Source organism: Protomyctophum bolini (assembly GCF_963924005.1).
Source record: "Protomyctophum bolini genome assembly, chromosome: 11".
NCBI lineage: Eukaryota > Metazoa > Chordata > Actinopteri > Myctophiformes > Myctophidae > Protomyctophum > Protomyctophum bolini.
Genome location: NC_137872.1, coordinates 5,706,268 through 5,727,294, shown reverse-complemented (window position 1 = coordinate 5,727,294; position 21,027 = coordinate 5,706,268). Strand labels below are relative to the sequence as shown.

The following is a 21,027-nucleotide window of genomic DNA, read 5'->3' as shown; positions in this document are numbered from 1 at the left end:
CATGCCATCCTGGGTACATGTGTGCTAGTCCGACAGAAGAGAGATCAAGTCAGTTAGTTATACTCTTACGTTAAGATGTATAGTTACTATTATACATTAAAACTGTACATTTATTATGATCCAAGGAATATGAGAGAATAACTACATGTGCGGTGTGTGCGTGGCACCATTATAATGTTAAAGAACTACATGTGCGGTGTGTGCGTGGCACCATTATAATGTTAAAGAACTACATGTGCGGTGTGTGACAGTGTGGCACCATTATAATGTTAAAGAACTACATGTGCGGTGTGTGTGTGGCACCATTATAATGTTCTGATTTTTATCATATATTAAATGCAAATGCTTTATTTGCAAGGACCCCCTTAACATTGAGAGTGTTCAAATGGAACCAAATGGACCCATTAAGGGTCCATATAAATACGGTCTATTTGGTTCCATTTGAACACTGAGAGTTACAGACATGTTATCGTCATTTACGGCTAGCTCTTTATGTGTTTCTAGCAATAGTATTGTCCTGTATGTCCACTCTTTTTGTATGCCTGTGGCAAAACTGTAATTTTGACCAAAATGTCCACCACAATCACATGAACAAACACATACTTCCAGGAGTCATTGTGGCACAATGACCCCTGGGAAGAATGTGTTTGTTCATGTCAACTGGCTAAGAGGAGTGGCCTTTCACATAAAGACGTAGAACTTCCAAGTAAATTCACAAAGATTTGCACAGTATATGTTTTGTAAACGTTGGTTATGTTAACAACAAGCCCACTGATGACGCAAAAAGGTGCAACCATTTGTTTGCTGAAACACAAAGGAGGCGAGAAGCATCACACTATTGGAGGAGGCATGGCTATAGCTGACATCAATGAACAGAGCTGAGCTGTTCTCAGACAAACACTGCACTTGAGTACAATTTGACCTGGGAACGATTCCACAAATGTCTTCTAAATCCTGACAGACAAAACTTTGCGCCACATTTTCACGGTTTTTCAAAAATAGCAGACCTACAAGCTCGTAGCGTGGCACTCGGTGCCGCGCTATGAGATTGTAGATCGACCATTTTTCAATGATTAAAGTATAACAATGCTTAAAACACCAAAAGGGGTTCCAAGTACAATTTTGCTGAGGTACTTTTTACTTTCTTCATACCGGTATACAAATGTCAATACTTACTACTGATCTCAGAGGAAATTATTGTACTTTTTTTACTCCACTGCAACAATTACTAGTTAGATTGTAGATTCTGATTATCATTATCATACAAAACACACCAACCACTCTCCAGCCATATGTACAGTATGTACTCAGCCATTTTACATTACAGATCTACAAGCTCACAATGCGTCACAAAACAAAAGTCTGTAACTCTGAGAGTTATATGGGAGTCTTTGGCCCAATGCATACCACACAGGACTCTATGGGAGTCTTTGGGCCAATGCATACCACACAGGACTCTGAGAGCTATGGGAGTCTTTGGCCCCAATGCATACCACACAGGACTCTGAGAGCTATGGGAGTCTTTGGCCCCAATGCATACCACACAGGACTCTGAGAGCTATGGGAGTCTTTGGCCCCAATGCATACCACACAGGACTCTGAGAGCTATGGGAGTCTTTGGGCCCAATGCACAGGACTCTATGGGACTCTTGCATACCACACAGGGCATACTTGAAATGGGAAGGTTTGAGAATCAATAAACTGAACAAGTAAAATTATATTCAACCATGTCCTTTTTTGAGGAGCCCCTCCTACATATATACAGCTCTTTGTTTCTCGTGTCACATTCGCCCTTGACAATAAAAGGAGAATTTACGTCATACGTGTCTGAGCAAATCGGCTTTTTGTGCCAACACAAACAAATTAAATACCGTTGACAATGAAAGGAGAATGAACACGTCATAATGTGTCGGGGCAAATCGGCTAATCCCAGTCTTTGATGATGTGCGATGTTAAGAGCGCCCTTCACTTCACACGGTTGTGATTATTTTTCTCTCGAAAAGAACCGATCTGCAAGCTGAGAGCCTTGTAGATCAGCTATTTTCGGCAAATGTTGGCCCCCAGAATGGGACGACGACAACGACACTTACACTGTAGCCTATAGGGTTGGAGTGGTTGAAAGCTTCTCAGGAGGTCTCCTATGACAGGCCAAGCCTGCATGCTGGACTAGTGACCTACTTCATGAAGAGACGATGATAGCCTCCTCATAACATGTGGGAAGTGAATGTGATATTGTTTATTTAAGTTTTTGGTGTCATACACACGCACGTACGTACGCACGCACACACGCGCACACACACACACACACACACACACACACACACACACACACACACACACACACACACACACACACACACACACACACACACACACACACACACACACACACACACACACACACACGTATTGTGTGTAGGTCTTGCCTACTGCCCACAATAACTATGTGATTTATTTGTACACCTTATATTGCAATATACATTTTAAACACGACGTCATCTGTCAGCTATGTAAAGAGCAAAGATTGGACTGCATTCCAGTCCAGACACAGTCATCTTTAAGTTTTAACCTTCTAAGTAATAATATAAAAACTCTCTCTCTAACAACACAGTCATTTTTATTTTAAATACGTTTTAACCTTCTAAGTAATAATATAACAACTCTCTCTCTTAACAATATATGTGATTTATTTGTACACCTTATATTGCAATATTATACAACGTCATCCGTCATCATGTGGTGATTTCTATTGAGGAACATGCTGGTGGAGAACACACAACTATGTATTAATTGACATGTGCTCAGCTGTAGCAGTCTGTCTTTGGTGAGTGCTTAGTTTATATATTGATTAGCCCAGCTATATTCATGTTGTATGGTCACAGGGGTTCATGGTGTATATTCATTGTGTTCATTTCCATTTCCTGTACAGATGTGACTGATCACGAGTCACGAGTGGTCACTGCTTTAGCCATACTGAATTAAGCTGTAGGTTTTATTGGTAATAGGGCAAGCTAATGTTATTGTATGATTTAATCTGTCTCTACTTTTATTGTTAACTTTGGTATAAATTGCTCATAATAAAGTCCATATTCTATATATTGCATTTTCCAATAAAGATTGTATATTATAATATTAAGTCTGTGGTCCGTCTAGTACATATAGCCTCTATAGTTACAGTTGTAAAGAGCAAAGATTGTCATTTTTATTTTAAATACCTTTTAACCTTTTGGTTTCCCTAGGCTTAATGCATGCAACAGCCAGTCCAGCAGATGGCGCTCCTGTGCTAGTGTTTGTATTATTGTTGTTGCAGTGGAATACCGGTAGATTCAGAACTAGAACTATTGTTCCATGCAGTAGCAGGTTGTATGTTTATTATAGCTATAGGCTAGTTTTATTATGCTTTAAATAGTTTAATGTCGTCATAGTTTATTAATATGCCTACATGGTTTGACATGAGGAATGTAGGGAGGCGCTTATAGGGCAGCACAGGTACACTTTAAACGCGTAAACAATATAACAAGTATTAATAATAATAATAACAAACAAACAAACCTCTTAAGTCCTTAAACAAACAGTGCGCGCGCACACATTCATGAGTGGCCACTGGTTAATGTGGTACCTGTGCAGGAGTAACTATAGCAAATAGCAGCTGCGGCTAATGGCAAATAATTGGAATTAATATATCGTCGCCGTCGGTTTATAAATGCGCGATCGAGTTGAGACTATTTAAACATGTTTTAAAGCAAACGTTTTACGGTTTGATAAGCTTATTTGGTAACAGATGCGGGTGAGTGAGTGAGCAGTGAGCACCAAGGAAGAGTGGGCACCAAAATGTTTTATTTTATTTTTATAATAATAATAAATAAATAAGTAGGCCCTCAAATATATATATTTCTTGAACATTTTCACCATGATAGTCGGTTTTACATCGAGGTGCCCAGTTGTCCCTATAGTGCCCAGTCTGCCCACCTATCCTGTGGCGAGTGTATGGCCTAACCGTTAATTTGGGTTTTTTGACCATTTACCGTTTCGTTTTACTATATATTACATTTAAATATGATACAGTAACAGTGTACAGTTACAGACCACTCCCTCGTGGACGCGGGGGCGTGCGTTCAGCCCTGCAGGAGACAGGCAGCATGCAGGTGTGATTGGATTCATTCCCACAGGATCTGTTCTCTCTCTCCCACTGCGACCTTGCTGCTCCCTACAGACTTTAGAACTGTACTTTACTCAAAGTTACGGTACAAACAACACGTTAACTCAGAGTGTGAAGGAGAATTACTGACACACACGCTCCACGGACATTATAATAATAGTAGCATAACGTCGGTCAGTGAGTCAGTGGATGAGCTCCGGGGTCACCTTTCTGACGGACACTGTTCAACACATCAACACTTCTACACTGGGGAAACAACAGCGACTCTGACAACCAACCACACCATGAAGAAATCTGGATATTCAGGTACGTACAGCTCGTGTTGTTGTTGTTTGTTGTTGTTGTTGTTGTTACAACGTACATGCCTATTGTTTACGTTCTTCTTACATGTAAAAGTACAGTAACATTTGGGATAGCCCCTGCCCCTGTGTGTCAACTAACTTGTCCACCCAGAGAGAGAGACAGAGAGAAAGAGAGGCGGGGGTGTGTGTGTGTGTGTGTGTGTGTGTGTGTGTGTGTGTGTGTGTGTGTGTGTGTGTGTGAGAGAGAGAGAGAGAGAAAGAGAGGCGGGTGTGTGTGTGTGTGTGTGTGAGAGAGAGAGAGAGAGAGAGAGGAGGGGGGGGGGAAGAAAGTGAAAGAGAACTTGATTGTCATTAAAGGGATAGTTCAATGGTTCACTGCCCAATTAAAATGCCTTTTTTCTCTCTATCGATTACTCACCCCATGGAGACTTGAATTCATGGACATTTTTTTAATTCCTAAAACAATAATTTGATGACAGTCATATTTGGTCATACTAGTGGTTCCGTATGGAGACACAAAGGGCACTCTTTTTGTCTCCATAGGGAACCACTGTGACCAAATAAGACTTATCACGATCTGTCTGCTATATACATACCAGTGCTAGACACACCTTTGTTGGGTTTCCATGTGGGGAAACCCATCCAGGCTGTACGGCCTGGATGGCCAGAAGAACAATTAAGGAGATACAGGCTAAGGCAGGGGTCTTAGGAGTGGCACAGTTGGACCCCTTAGCTGAGCTATAAGGGTGGCAGAGGCTCAGGGGTAGAGAGTGGCCCGTAGAATGGCTGTATGGGAACCACAAGGTTCCCAGTTCAATCCCTGTGGGCTCCCACAGAGTTGATGTCGAAGTGTCCTCGAACAAGACACTGAACCCCTAATTTGCTCCCGATATGCAGGTTGGTGCCTTGCATGGTTTCCCCCGCCATCGGTTTGATTGATTGATTGAAGTATTTATTAACAGATTGGAGAATTACAGTACATTTCAAGCACAACTCAATAGAAAACGGACTGTTAACTGTGGACGACACCATAAGGTGTGTGTGAATGTAAAATGTAATGCACACTACGTATGTAAAGGTGTGTGAATGTGTACGTGTGTGAATGGGTGAATGTGATGCACAATCTATGCAAAGGTGTATGAATGTGTACGTGTGTGAATGGGTGAATGTGATGCACACTCTATGTAAAGCGCTTTGGATAAATGCGCTATATATAAATGCCCCATTTGCCATTGGGAGATGAAGCAGGGACCACTAGGCCCCCACTACACAATACATCATATAGCCTACGGTTGTGTTGCAGATTAAACCTTTTCATAGATTTCATAGACTTGTTTTTGACAGTACTGTTATCATTAGTGCTGTGTCGTTTTAGTTGGATTCATGTTAATGTGTACAAACATCGACGATGAGGTGCTGGGTGCGCTTTTAGATCTGCTATTTGTTTTGGCTAATTGTTCCCTTCAGAATTGGGCTTCTAGGGTTTATGTGGTTAATTATGAAAGAAAAAAAAAACATATTTGGATACACCCCTTGTAGTAATTCTGAGGACCCCCTTGGGACCCCCTGAAGACCCCCTGTCGTCTGTCGAAGACCCCTGGTCTAAGGGGACACTAGCAACCAGATAGTATAATAGTGCTGCACGATTCTTGCTCAAATGTGAATCTCGATTTTCCTCACAAGAATTGAGATCACGATATGTTTTTCATGAAAATATGTATTGTCTTTAAATTCAAAATGTGGCACAAACAACTACTGTGGCTTTAAACAGACAACCCTAAACTCTCTTAAAGTCTCGCTCTTGTAGCAAAAAACACAAGAGTATAACTAAAATGAATTGGACAGCCAACTAGTGCTGCAGCATTCTTGCGCAAAATGTAGAAATGAGATCGCATAGGTGTCTGAATCTAGATCGCGGTCTTATTTCAATGAATCGAGCAACACTAGATAATGATAACAATATAGAGATAGACAATAAGAATAAGAGTGGACGGACATTTAGGACGAAACCATACCGAACACGGGAGCCTCTCTGTCTCCTGAGTCTCTCCAGAGGTGAGCAGAGCAGTAGAACTTAGTGATCATCAGAGGGGAGTGATTTATATTGGTCCATATGATATCACAGAGTATACGGTTCTGTTATCTGAATAGCTCCTCTATAGAGCGCCGCAGTCCCGCCCCCTTTCAGAAAAGCAAGTGGCCCAGGAAATGAAACCCCAATGCATTCTTCCATCGGCACTTCTAATATAATTTATTTAAAGACGGTTACGCCGCGGACAAAGCCAACTCGGATCGTGACAAATCATGACAATGAACACAATGTTTTTGGCCGATCAAATAATTTATAAGACGAAAAACAAAACAAATAGTGTTGTCTCCTGACTTTCTTTTCTTCTTTCTAATGATTTGATCGGCCCCAAAACATTGTGTTCATTGTCATGATTCGTCACGATCCGAGTTGGCTTTGTCCGCGGCGTAACCGTCTTTAAATAAATTATATTAGAAGTGCCGATGGGAGAATGCATTGGGGTTTCATTTCCTGGGCCACTCGCTTTTCTGAAAGGGGGAGGGACTGCGGCGCTCTATATGAGTCACACAATGGAGCCTTATTGAGTTTCCTCTTTGTGACCGTGCCAAACGCAGCCATGCCAGCCAGCCAGGCCGGGGTGTAAAGTAAAACAACTAAATATACATTCACTTTTTGAGCTTTAGTTTGACTCCAATTTCCAATACCAAAAAAATGTATTTCTACTCCACTACGTCTCAGAGGCAAATATTGTACTTTTAACTCCACTACATTAATTTGAAAACTTTAGTTACTTGCCAATTTTGATTATTATTACAAAACATACATTCCCCTCTTCAGCCCTATACTGTATACATTTTGGCTCACAATGTGTCGCGATGTGACGCATTTGTGAGCTTGTAGCTCAAAGTTTTCTTTTTAAAACAGACTTAAACTACAGTTTGATACTCTTGTACTTTTAGTCAAGTACATTTTCAATTCCAGACTTTTGCTTTTAACCCCATATTTCTATATTGCAGTATTGATACTTTTACTTAAGTAAACCCCCCCCCCCTCACCGCTGACGAGGATCCGTCCATGCTGTGATGGCGTAAGGTACGCGGGGCACGCGCGCTGATGAAATGATCCACCCTGTCGTGTGGTAGGATTTATTTCAGAGACCCGGTGTGAAGAGTGCAGTGGAACAGATCTGTGAGACAGACAGAGACTCGTTGAACCAGTCACTGTCTGTCTCGTCTGGGTAAAGTAAACCAGAACACAGGGACAGCCAGGCCCTGATCACACAGGGACAGCCAGGCCCTGATCAGGGAGGGACAGCCAGGCCCTGATCACACAGGGACAGCCAGGCCCTGATCAGGGAGGGACAGCCAGGCCTTGATCACACAGGGACCCCCAGGCCCTGATCACACAGGGACCCCCAGGCCCTGATCACACAGGGACAGCCAGGCCCTGATCACACAGGGACCCCCAGGCCCTGATCACACAGGGACCCCCAGGCCCTGATCACACAGGGACAGCAGGCCCTGATCACACAGGGACAGCCAGGCCCTGATCACACAGGGACAGCCAGGCCCTGATCACACAGGGACAGCCAGGCCCTGATCAGGGAGGGACAGCAGGCCCTGATCACACAGGGACAGCCAGGCCCTGATCACACAGGGACCCCCAGGCCCTGATCACACAGGGCGACAGGCAGGGAGGGAGGGAGGGAGGGGGGGGGGGGGGGAGGAACTAAAAGTGACTGAGAAAGCTGACCTCATGTGCCCTGAATGACTGAGGGCTTCAGGCTAAAGAACATGCAGGTACTGCTGTATGTTGTGTTGGGGTTTTACCACTTTTTACAAAACCTGTCTGGCGGCCCTATATATTTCTTTTTTGTGGGGGGGGCTTGTCATTGTAGGGGAAAATGAAAAAAAAAAAAATCTTCACAAAGATTTTCATTTGATTTTACATTTTTTAAAAATTGCAAAAAAAACAACAAAACAAATTGCTGCAATAATGTTTTAAAATGTTTAAAAAGTAGCAGATCCTGTGGGTCACATGATCTCGTAGTTAACGCTATTTTCGCCGTTTGTCGGACGGTTTTGTCGGTTTGAAACTGTAAAGTGCAAACAAACTAAACGTTGACTCATTTCCATGTCCCCCGTTCATTCATGTTGTGCTGCAGAGAGAGAGAGAGAGAGAGAGAGAGAGGAACAGACCATCCCAGCTAGCTACCGTGTTTGCTTTGCGTAGACGACATGTAAATCCACTTTGACTGACAGCTTTATGGTTGAGATCCTCCGCCCCTCCCAGCCGATGTGCCCCCGAGGCGAGCGCCACTAGATTTATGTGTTTTTGCTTTTCTTATCAAACTACGGCAGGCAGGCAGGCAAGCAAGGCAGCCTGACTGACTGACTGACTGGATTCTACTACAGTATCAAACTATGGCAGGCAGGCAGCCTGACTGACTGGATTCTACCACAGCAGTGGTTTTTGTATCACGGCCCATTTGGGCATTTGAGCCACAGAGCCTCCATTTGATGAGATTTAGCCTCTCAGACCCCAAGACTAAAGAATGTTTTGTTGTTGTTTTTTTTTTTTTTGTGGTGGCGAATGTAGACCATAAAAAAAATGGTCTACATTCTAAAATTTTGTAGACTTAAGTAATGCAGAAGTTTAACAATAAATGTAACTCTTGAGAGCGTACAGTGACACCGTACCCAGTTTGACATGCATATTAGTCTACGGACCCCCCATGTAATGGCATTTATATCTCTGGGACACCCAATTTATAATGTTTTAACTCTCTGAGTTCCAGACCCATAAGTGTCCATTTCGATACAAACTATCATTTAGCTAGGGACCCCCTGGAACTCCCTCAAGGACCCACCGGGGGTCCCCGGGACCCCACTTTGGGAACCACTGCGCCGCAGTATACTGCCGTGACCCTGATCGGTGACCTTGATTAGCTCTTCCCAAGCTGCTTGTCGTTAATGCTAATTACAATGATCTTGGTTCCCAGCAGAGTTTTGCGGTTTTAATTATGACCGGGAATTGGGAAAGCATCTGTGTTGTTGTAGATTGGTGCTATATATAGCAGCATAAGTTAAACAAAACAAAACAACAAAATATAGTTTAAACTCTTAGGTATTCCAGCAGTGGACTTCTCAAATATAGCAGATCTACAAGCTTGCGGTGCGTTACTTAGTGCCGCGCTGCGAGCTGGTACTGTAGATCTGCTATTTCTGATTTTTTTTTTTTTAAAGGGTTAAAAAAACAATTATTAAAAGTGGCTATGCACATGCAGAAAGTGGGTGGCAAATCGAGTTGTTTAATGCAATCAGATAGGACTTTATGATGATGATGATGTCACATGCATACTCTATGCAGCATGATGCATCACAATCATTTAACTACACAATCCATATTATATGTGTGTGTTTTCTTTTTGCCAAACATCCGATCCGATCCTGATACCTCAATTTCTGTGTTAGCCAATACCGATACCAGCGTCGTGATTTCATGTTGTGTTTATTGCTGTATGTAGATATATATCTGGTGTTGTGTTTATACTAAGCTATATCTGGTGTTGTGTTTATAGCTATCAATTTACAATTTACAATTTAGGCATTTAGCAGACGCTCTTAATCCAGAGCGACTTACATTAAGCAAGAACAAAAAAGCATGGGTATACATCACATAAAAACATTTATCATGAAACATGCGTAAGCTAAGAAAGTAACAGTGGAATATCTATAATGAAACTATACATATAAGCTATACATCTATACTACTATGCTATACATATGTACTATGACGTGCTATGACAATAGCACATACAATGCACTTATGCTGTCTACATAACATGCTATAAGTCTGTATCAAATGCTATCTAAGTCTACAGAATTGCTATCTAAGGGGGTGGGGTAAGTGCTATGGGCCATGATGGAGTCTGAAAAGGTGGGTTTTCAGACTACGGCGGAAGATTGGGAGTGATGCTGCAGTTCTGACTGCAATGGGAAGTGCATTCCACAGTTTTGGAGCCAGAAGGGAGAAGAGTTTGGGACGTGTGGAGTGTTGTCCCGGCGTTTTTAGTGAGGGTACTTCCAGCTTCCCTGCGTTGGCTGATCTGAGTGAGCGGGAGGGTTTGTAGGGTGCGATCATACTTGCAAGATATGGGGGAGCCATACCTTTGGTTGCTTTGAATGCCAGCATCAGAGTTTTGTATTCTGTGCGGGCAGCGACCGGGAGCCAGTGGAGGGAACGGAGCAGGGGGGAGACATGTGAGAATTTTGGCTGGTTGAAGACCAAGCGAGCTGCGGCATTTTGGATCAGCTGGAGAGGTTTAAGTGCACATGCTGGTAGGCCAGTAAGGAGGGAGTTACAATAGTCAAGTTTTGACAAGACTGTTGTCTGGATTAGGAGCTGGGCTGATTCCTGGGTGAGGAACGGTCTAATTCGTCGTATGTTATAGAGTGTGAACCTACAGGATCGAGTGACAGCTGTGATGTGAGTTTTGAACGAGAGCTGACTGTCCAGGACAACACCAAGATTCCTGGCTGTTGGGACAGACGTTACCAGGGCGTTGTCTACGGAGATAGTTAGCTCCCGCATAGGGCAGGACTTAGCTGGGAAGAAGAGAAGCTCAGTCTTGTCTGGGTTCAGTTTGAGGTGGTTGGAGGACATCCACTGTGAGATGTCAGCCAGGCATGCGGTGATGCGCTCTTCCACCTGAGTGGCAGAGGGGGGGAAGGATAGAAACAGTTGTGTGTCATCGGCGTAGCAGTGATAGGATATATTGTGAGCAGAGATGATAGTGCCAAGGGATTTAGTGTACAGTGAGAAAAGGAGGGGACCAAGTACAGATCCCTGTGGGACCCCAGTTTGGAGGGTACGGGGGGATGATAACAGACCTTTCCAGGAAACCTGGTAGGTCCGGTCGGTGAGGTAGGAAGAGAACCACTTTAGTGCCGTTCCACCGATGCCTAGATCCGCTAGGGTGTCTAGGAGCAGCTGGTGGTTCACTGTGTCAAATGCTGCCGATAGGTCTAGGAGGATCAGTACTGCAGAGTGGGAAGCAGCTTGGGCAGCATGTAGTGCTTCTGTGACTGCCAGCAGGGCAGTTTCTGTGGAGTGGGCCTTATTAAATCCGGACTGGTTGGGATCCAGCAGGTTGTGCTGTGAGAGATGGAGAGAGAGCTGGTTGGAGACAACACGTTCAATGGTTTTAGAAATAAATGAAAGGAGTGATACCGGTCTGTAGTTCTTGACATCTGAGGGGTCAAGAGTTGGTTTCTTGAGGAGTGGTGTTACTCTGGCTGACTTGAGGACAGATGGGACGCAGCCTGAGGTTACTGAGGTGTTGATGATGGAGGTGATGAAGGGGAGCAGATCAGGTGCGATGGTCTGGAAGATTGGAGACGGGACAGGGTCAAGAGGACAGGTGGTAGGTCTAGAGGATGTCACTAGTTGTAGAACCTCGTCTGGGGAAAGAGGAGAGAAGGAGGACATGCATGGTATGTTGGGGTTAGTGTTGGTTGAGTCAGATGCCACTTTATGTGGGAGGGGAGGAAAGTTGCTGCTGATATCATCAACCTTCTTCTCGAAGTAGTTGACAAAAACATCAGCAGTGAGGGATGCAGGTTGAGTGGGGGGAGGGGGTTTAAGGAGGGAGGAGAAAGTGGAGAAGAGCTTCCTTGGGTTAGAAGTACAGGATTGGATTTTGGTGTGGTAGAAAGAGGTTTTAGCAGTGGTTAGTGAGAGGGCGAAGGCAGAAAGGAGTGAGTGAAAGTGGGAAAGGTCATCTGGTAGCTTTGTCTTGTGCCACTTTCTTTCGGCTGCCCTTAGAGGTGTTCGTTCAGATCTGAGATATATCTAGCTATATATCTGGTGTTGTGTTTATAGCAGACTCCTCACTCAAATGTGCACTTGCCGTTTGGGGCAACTCCAAAGCAAACTCCACATGTCCCAACATTTTATTTACCTGCCATAGTGTCAACCCCTTCCTTACCCCTGTGTCGGATCGCTGGTTAGACTGGCATATTCACCGATAACAACGATATGACCCGACATGACAGATAAGGGCCGATCCGATATAGTATATCGGGACATATCTCTATAGTTTTAAGGTGTGTTGAGTGCATGATAGGTACATGTATGTGCTGTCCACGTGTCCCAGGATGTGGTGTGATGAAGGGTACATGTATGTGCTGTCCACGTGTCCCAGGATGTGGTGTGATGATAGGTACATGTATGTGCTGTCCACGTGTCCCAGGATGTGCTGTGATGATAGGTACATGTATGTGCTGTCCACGTGTCCCAGGATGTGGTGTGATGATGGGTACATGTATGTGCTGTCCACGTGTCCCAGGATGTGGTGTGATGATGGGTACATGTATGTGTTGTCCACGTGTCCCAGGATGTGGTGTGATGGTGGGTACATGTATGTGCTGTCCACGTGTCCCAGGATGTGGTGTGATGGTGGGTACATGTATGTGCTGTCCACGTGTCCCAGGATGTGGTGTGATGATGGGTACATGTATGTGCTGTCCACGTGTCCCAGGATGTGGTGTGATGGTAGGTACATGTATGTGCTGTCCACGTGTCCCAGGATGTGGTGTGATGATGGGTACATGTATGTGCTGTCCACGTGTCCCAGGATGTGGTGTGATGGTGGGTACATGTATGTGCTGTCCACGTGTCCCAGGATGTGGTGTGATGATGGGTACATGTATGTGCTGTCCACGTGTCCCAGGATGTGGTGTGATGATGGGTACATGTATGTGTTGTCCACGTGTCCCAGGATGTGGTGTGATGGTGGGTACATGTATGTGCTGTCCACGTGTCCCAGGATGTGGTGTGATGATGGGTACATGTATGTGCTGTCCACGTGTCCCAGGATGTGGTGTGATGAAGGGTACATGTATGTGCTGTCCACGTGTCCCAGGATGTGGTGTGATGATGGGTACATGTATGTGCTGTCCACGTGTCCCAGGATGTGGTGTGATGATATAGGTACATGTATGTGCTGTCCACGTGTCCCAGGATGTGGTGTGATGATGGGTACATGTATGTGCTGTCCACGTGTCCCAGGATGTGGTGTGATGGTGGGTACATGTATGTGCTGTCCACGTGTCCCAGGATGTGGTGTGATGATGGGTACATGTATGTGCTGTCCACGTGTCCCAGGATGTGGTGTGATGATGGGTACATGTATGTGCTGTCCACGTGTCCCAGGATGTGGTGTGATGATGGGTACATGTATGTGCTGTCCATGTGTCCCAGGATGTGGTGTGATGATAGGTACATGTATGTGCTGTCCACGTGTCCCAGGATGTGCTGTGATGATGGGTACATGTATGTGCTGTCCACGTGTCCCAGGATGTGGTGTGATGATGGGTACATGTATGTGCTGTCCACGTGTCCCAGGATGTGCTGTGATGATGGGTACATGTATGTGCTGTCCACGTGTCCCAGGATGTGGTGTGATGATGGGTACATGTATGTGCTGTCCACGTGTCCCAGGATGTGGTGTGATGATGGGTACATGTATGTGCTGTCCACGTGTCCCAGGATGTGGTGTGATGGTGGGTACATGTATGTGCTGTCCACGTGTCCCAGGATGTGGTGTGATGATGGGTACATGTATGTGCTGTCCACGTGTCCCAGGATGTGGTGTGATGGTGGGTACATGTATGTGCTGTCCACGTGTCCCAGGATGTGGTGTGATGGTGGGTACATGTATGTGCTGTCCACGTGTCCCAGGATGTGGTGTGATGATGGGTACATGTATGTGCTGTCCACGTGTCCCAGGATGTGGTGTGATGATGGGTACATGTATGTGCTGTCCACGTGTCCCAGGATGTGGTGTGATGATGGGTACATGTATGTGCTGTCCACGTGTCCCAGGATGTGGTGTGATGATGGGTACATGTATGTGCTGTCCACGTGTCCCAGGATGTGGTGTGATGGTGGGTACATGTATGTGCTGTCCACGTGTCCCAGGATGTGGTGTGATGATGGGTACATGTATGTGCTGTCCACGTGTCCCAGGATGTGGTGTGATGATATAGGTACATGTATGTGCTGTCCACGTGTCCCAGGATGTGGTGTGATGATGGGTACATGTATGTGCTGTCCACGTGTCCCAGGATGTGGTGTGATGATGGGTACATGTATGTGCTGTCCACGTGTCCCAGGATGTGGTGTGATGGTGGGTACATGTATGTGCTGTCCACGTGTCCCAGGATGTGGTGTGATGATGGGTACATGTATGTGCTGTCCACGTGTCCCAGGATGTGGTGTGATGATGGGTACATGTATGTGCTGTCCACGTGTCCCAGGATGTGGTGTGATGGTGGGTACATGTATGTGCTGTCCACGTGTCCCAGGATGTGGTGTGATGGTGGGTACATGTATGTGCTGTCCACGTGTCCCAGGATGTGGTGTGCAGTCCATCATTGGCTGCTGGGCTCCTCGGGAAGCTCAAATTGAGGGTTAGGCGAGCAGCCGTCGGCACGCCAGATAACAGGGCAGATATCTAGATATAACATGTGTCTGAACACGGTTTATAGACTCTGGAACTGAAGTTACCATCCGACAAATCAAAGGCTTTCCCTCCTCCTCTGCAACGTAAACAACAGGCCCGAGAGACGCAGCGCACAGTGCAAGGCAGTGCGTGCGTGCGTGCGTGCGTGTGTGTGTTTGTGCGTGTGTGTGTGTGTGTGTTAGTGCGTGCGCTGGTTATTCATTGATCCAGACAGCTCACAAATTGGGTTCAACTACGAGGGGTCACATGGGCGAACACACACACACACACACAGGCACACAGACACACGCACCCGCACAAACGCACATGCACGGCGCAAACACACACATGCACATTTCTGACGTTATGGGTACAACATAAGCAAAACAGAGCCGGTAAATTTTGTGTGTGTGTGTGTGTGTGTGCGCGCGCGTGCACACGCGCTAAATGCACGTGCAATGCGTACACAACACACAGACAGACACACACCTGTCCCTGCACAGAAAGGGCGAGTATCCCCCCCCCCCCTTCTGTCTCTCTCTCAAAGTCACCCACCCCACATCTTTGGTGCTTGTCTAAACACCACACACAGAGTCAGTCACACACACACACACACACACACACACACACACACACACACACATTGTTATTAGTCAATTTCCCGAAGCTCAGCTCTGACAAAGAATGTGACAGCTCCACACATGTCAGGCAGTGGGGGCAGGCAGGGGTGTGTGCTTGTGTGTGTGTGTGTGTGTGTGTGTGCGCGTGCGCGCTTGTGCGTGTGCGTGTGCGTGCATGCGTGTGTATGTGGCTGGCATGACCCGACATGCATGTGGCTCATCGGTGCAGCTCTGTGTGAGACTCTCTTATTTGCACACAAAGCCTTCTGGGAAGGAGAGTTGAGAAAGCCGTGGCATTCCACAGGGATATGACCTAAGCCCGTGTGCTTTCTGCACTGAGCCCAAAGGGCTTTGCAGGGAGAGAGAAAGGGGTGCGCTGTGTTTGGGGGGGACTTAACCCATTCTGACCGGGCACCCATTTTGGTGTTCAGCATCATGTTATGCTTTACCTATTGAAAAATAGCAGATCTACAAGCTCGTATCGCGCCACCGAGTGGCGCGATACGAGCTTGTAGGTCTGCTATTTTTTGGAAAAATCGAAGAGCGACTGACATTTTTAGAATCTGATCTCAGGTCAGAATGGGTTCATCAGACCCAGTGTGTTGTCCAGTGGAAACCTCGTATGAATCTGATCTCAGGTCAGAATGGGTTAAGGCTATCAGTGCTTCTCAAACTTTTTTCAAGTCAAAGACCCCCACATTGATATGTATTGGCCATCATGGACCCCCAGCTGAATGAATGGGCCATGCAGGGACCCCAGAAGAGAAGACTTATATGCCTTAACCCATTTTGACCTGAGATCAGATCCTAAAAATGTCTTCACATAGTTTTCTCTAGATCTAGAGCTTGTAGATCTGCTATTTTTCAATAGCTAATAAAGCATTACATAATGCTAACACCAAAAGGGGTTCAGATGTACACACTATAGTAGATCTTATCTTCTGAAATATCAATAGAGTGTGGTTAGAGTTATTGTAATGCTGCATTTACTACATAAAACTGCATTTAGCAGATTGACTTACGGCAAGCAAGGCAAACACAAGGCAATACATCAAATGCATAGTCATCTGACTAGGACAGTGGTTTTCAACCAGTGACCTGGGGACCACCAGTGGTTCTTGAGGGGGTTCCAGGTGGTCCCCAGCCAAATGATGGAGAGTTGGTGAGTTGGTAACCAACCAAACCCCTTATAGCCTAGATCTTTAACTCTTGAGAGCATAAGTGTGATTCATTTGTGTTGTTAAACATCGGCATTACATTAATGTACAAGAAGTCTAGTCTTGGGCACATTGTGTGCAGGACACGGAAATAAATAAACAATCAATCATCATCATCTACACAATTAGATAATGCAGAAGAATTGTTATTTTTGATAAACGCTTGGATAAATCTTATCCAACGGCAACCACATATTCTTCAAATAAGTTTGGGGTCTGAGAAGCTAAATGTATAATGTCTCAAAGGGCGAATATATAATGATCTAGGACGATGGGTATAAACCCCTGGCCAAGGACCGCCTCCAGGAGGACCCCTGAGGGGTCCCCCGGACCGCACTTTGAGAACCAACGCAATACGTGCTCCTTCAGTCAAATGTTCGAGTCACGTCACCTTCCTTTCCCAAGACAAGTTCAGACGTATATAGGGCAGGAATAACATGCATTGGCCTTTTAGGAAGACGCAGGTTTTAAAGTCAACAGTGTTACAAAGAGCCTGGGAGGAAGAGAGGGGGAGTTCCAACAAATCATGAGGGGCTCATCTGTCACTCATTATGAAGACAAATGTATTTGTCTCTCACTCACAAGCAGGCACTACCTAGACAAGGCTGTTTAACTTAGACACGCGCAACAACGACAATACAATACATTACAATACAATACACTACACACTTTCTAAGGGTTCGAGGTCAGATGTAGAGTTGCTGGCTGGCTCCATAATGAATTATATGCAGATCTAGATCCAGTCTTCTCCACGTGTGGTTATCCAGGGTTAGATGAGGTCAGTGTGACGTCGTGATCTTCATATATGGAGATGGCCATATATGGTGGTGTGACGTGTCACGAGACACCATATATGGAGACGCGATGTCACGAGGCGTGACCATGGAGGCGTGATGTCACGAGGCGTGACCATGGAGGCGTGATGTCACGAGGCGTGACCATATATGGAGGCGGGTCTAACTGACGGGAGATGCAGGTTTTCATAGTAAATGCGACCTACGTTTGCAAATAATAATAATGATACGAATATAGTTTTGGACTACTTATATGAAATGAAAATAAAATACTAGATTCAGTAGCAGGGAATCTGCATAAGTGTAATATAATGCACAAACATTTTTTTGGCTTTTCTGCCTTTATTGATAGTATCAAGTGAATATGGAGGGGAGAGCAACATGCAGCAAAGGTCGTCATGAACGGGACTCGGACACACAGCGCGCTGTCAGGCCAGAGCCTATATGTGGCATGCGCCTGGACCGCTAGGCCAGCGGGCGCCCGGAGAAATCTTTCTAAGGCGCCTTACTTACATAGATGGAGCTACACCAGGAATTGGGAGTTGATAAGATACCGAAGGCCATTTAACTCTTCTGCTTATCAGTCAGATTATTATGCATCCATTCCCTCATTGATTCCTGTCTGTGTGGGGAAAAATAGTATAGCCGTTACAGTTTGGTTTAATGTTTGTCTTCAGTTCAATGTTTGTTTTGTAAACGCCACTGACAATGAAGGGGAAATGTACGTCATACTGTAACTCATTACGTCATATTGTCATCCCCTAATCGACATGAGTTAGACTTTAATATATTAGCACCCCTCACTTCACACGCGTGTAATTTTTACATTCTCAAGTATAGTAATACAAACTGTGTGTGTGTGTGTGTGTGTGTGTGTGTGTGTGTGTCTGTGCATGTGCGTGTGCGTGTGCCTGCATGCGTGCGTGCGTGCATGAGTGTGTGTGTTGGGGGGGTCTTCCCTCTCGTATAGCTGCCCTGGTGGAGCCTGTTCTCGAGTGTCCACTTAGTTCACTCTGGATGTTTATCGTCTGTTGGCCAAAGAATGCAGCTGTCGCTGTCGCTGTGGGCTGTCAGTCACCTCACCTGACTGACAGCTCGCCGCGACGCATTGTGAGCTTGTAGATTGGCTATTTTCAAATGATCTTTTACACATTTTGAACTTGTGAATGCAATATGAGTACTTTTACTTTTAGTACCTTAAGTACTGTAGGCTACGGTGTGTGTGAAAGGTGTGTGTGTGTGTGTGTGTCGCCTGAAAACCTAAATAAAGCAGTCCAGGTGGTCAGAGAGCCCAGCAGGGCCAAATTAGCCATTGGGCCAGTGGGGCCCTTGGCTCTCAGGGGCCCTTCATGGGAAACTGGACCGCGCAGTACTGGGTTTGAGGCCCTTCATTGGCTGTCGATTGTGTTACATCGAGGTCAAAAAGCGGCCCCCGGGGGCCCTCGTGTCGTGGGGGGGTCAGTCCGTCCCTGGGAGAGCCAAACTCAGGCCTGGTTTATTTAAGTCACAAATCCTCACAAATGCCTGGTTTCGTATTTCGGAAACTTGATACTGCCCCGATGATGTGACACATTCCAATGCTGTAACTACTGTTACACTCATTTGGAGCTTTGAGAAGTACTATTTGTATTGGAGCATATGGTATGACAGTAATTCAGAAGTACTATCTGTATTGGAGCATTATGGTATGACAGTAATTCAGAAGTACTATTTGTATTGGAGCATTATGGTATGACAGTAATTCAGAAGTACTATTTGTATCGGAGCATTATGGTATGACAGTAATTCAGAAGTACTATTTGTATTGGAGCATTATGGTATGACAGTAATTCAGAAGTACTATTTGTATCGGAGCATTGCATATATGACAGTTGCAACAAAATGCATAAATGGACAACAGAACGTGCGTTCTAACAGATCCACTGTATTAGTCTACTAGTACTATTTTAGTCACAGTGTTGATTTCGTCGACTAAAACTGAGACGAAAAATGTTCATCGACTGCCTTTTTTCACTGACGAAAACTAAATGAAAACTAAATGAAAACCAAGCTATGGTGACTAAACCTGAGACTAAATATACTGACAATTCAATCTGACAATCAACAAATTAAAAACTAGTCTAAAATGTTAGGAAGGGACTAGTGGACAAGAGATCCAGTATAACTCAAGTCATATAACACTTGGTTGCATTCGTAATGATGCCATCGTCACTTGCTGAAAATAGCCGATCTACAAGCTTACAACGCGTTGTAAGCTTGTAGATCGGCTATTTTCAGCAAGTGACGATGGCATCATTACGAATACATTTGTGTGTGGGTGTGCATTTGTGTGTGTGTGGGTGTGCATTTGTGTGTGTGGTTGTGCATTTGTGTGTGTGGGTGTGCATTTGTGTACACACAGACCCACTAAACAAACACACACATGCACTGCATGCATGCGTGATTGCGTGTGTTTGTGTGTGTTTATTTAGTGGTCTTTCCACCATCTCATGTTGTCACTCGCTTCCACGCTGTACACATCACAGCCACAAACACCAACACCCTGGAATGGATGAAATGCAATCTCTGTCACTCAGCTTCGTACAATCACTTACTTACTTACTGCCGGCACCGGCCACATGGCAACCCGAAGGTTCCCGGTTCGATCCCTGTGCAGGGCTCTCCTAGAGTTAGTGTCGAAGTTAGTGTCGAAGACTCTGAACAACTAATTGCTCCCGATGTGCAGGTTGGTGCCTTGCATGGTTTTCTCCGCCATCGGTGTATGAATGTGTGTGAATTGGGTGAAGGTAATGCTCAATCTACTGTATGTAAAGGTGTATGAATGTGTGTGTGTGTGTGTGTGTGTGTGTGTGTGTGTGTGTGTGTGTGTGTGTGTGTGTGTGTGTGTGTGTGTGAATGGGTGAATGTAATGTGCAATCTATGTACAGGTGTGTGAATGTGTGTGTGTGAATGTAATGCACAATCTATGTAAAGCACCTTAAAGGCGCTATTTAGATGCACCATTTACCAATAGTTTACTACCTCTATCTCTTCATCTCTCTATCTCTCTCCCCATCCCTCCCTTTTCATGGTCAGAGTTGTATAATCTATTTATATTGATGATATACCTTATCTTACACACATGCTATCAGATCTGGTCATCCCAGCTTGGTAAAGTAAAAAAACATATTTAGGACGACCGTTGAGCCGATTCTACTCTATGCCTCCGACCGAGACAAAGAAAGTATAGAGAAACTGTTGGGAGTGAAACTAGATAATGTATCGTGATTGTCTTGATCAGATCAGATTGATTATTGTTTCCAAGATGGGAAGTTTTGCAATTCCAAGGAAATTGCCTGAGGAAGGTCCGGAGGGACTGAAACGTTGCTTCATTAACCCATTCTGACCTGAGATCAGATTC

The 21,027-nt window shown here is 45.1% G+C and overlaps 1 protein-coding gene across 2 annotated transcripts in view; it reads left to right on the top strand.

The window, feature by feature from the left end:
* Window positions 1-4,161: 4,161 nt before the first annotated feature.
* The window catches only part of LOC308324283 (septin-9-like), a 188,070-nt gene continuing 171,204 nt past the window's right edge, over window positions 4,162-21,027 (top strand). For both annotated transcript variants that reach the window (XM_080776285.1, XM_080776284.1), the window contains exon 1: window positions 4,162-4,465. In XM_080776285.1, the coding sequence (XP_080632411.1) occupies window positions 4,444-4,465 (22 nt within the window). In that variant the 5' untranslated portion in view covers window positions 4,162-4,443. The remainder of the gene's footprint in view (window positions 4,466-21,027) is intronic.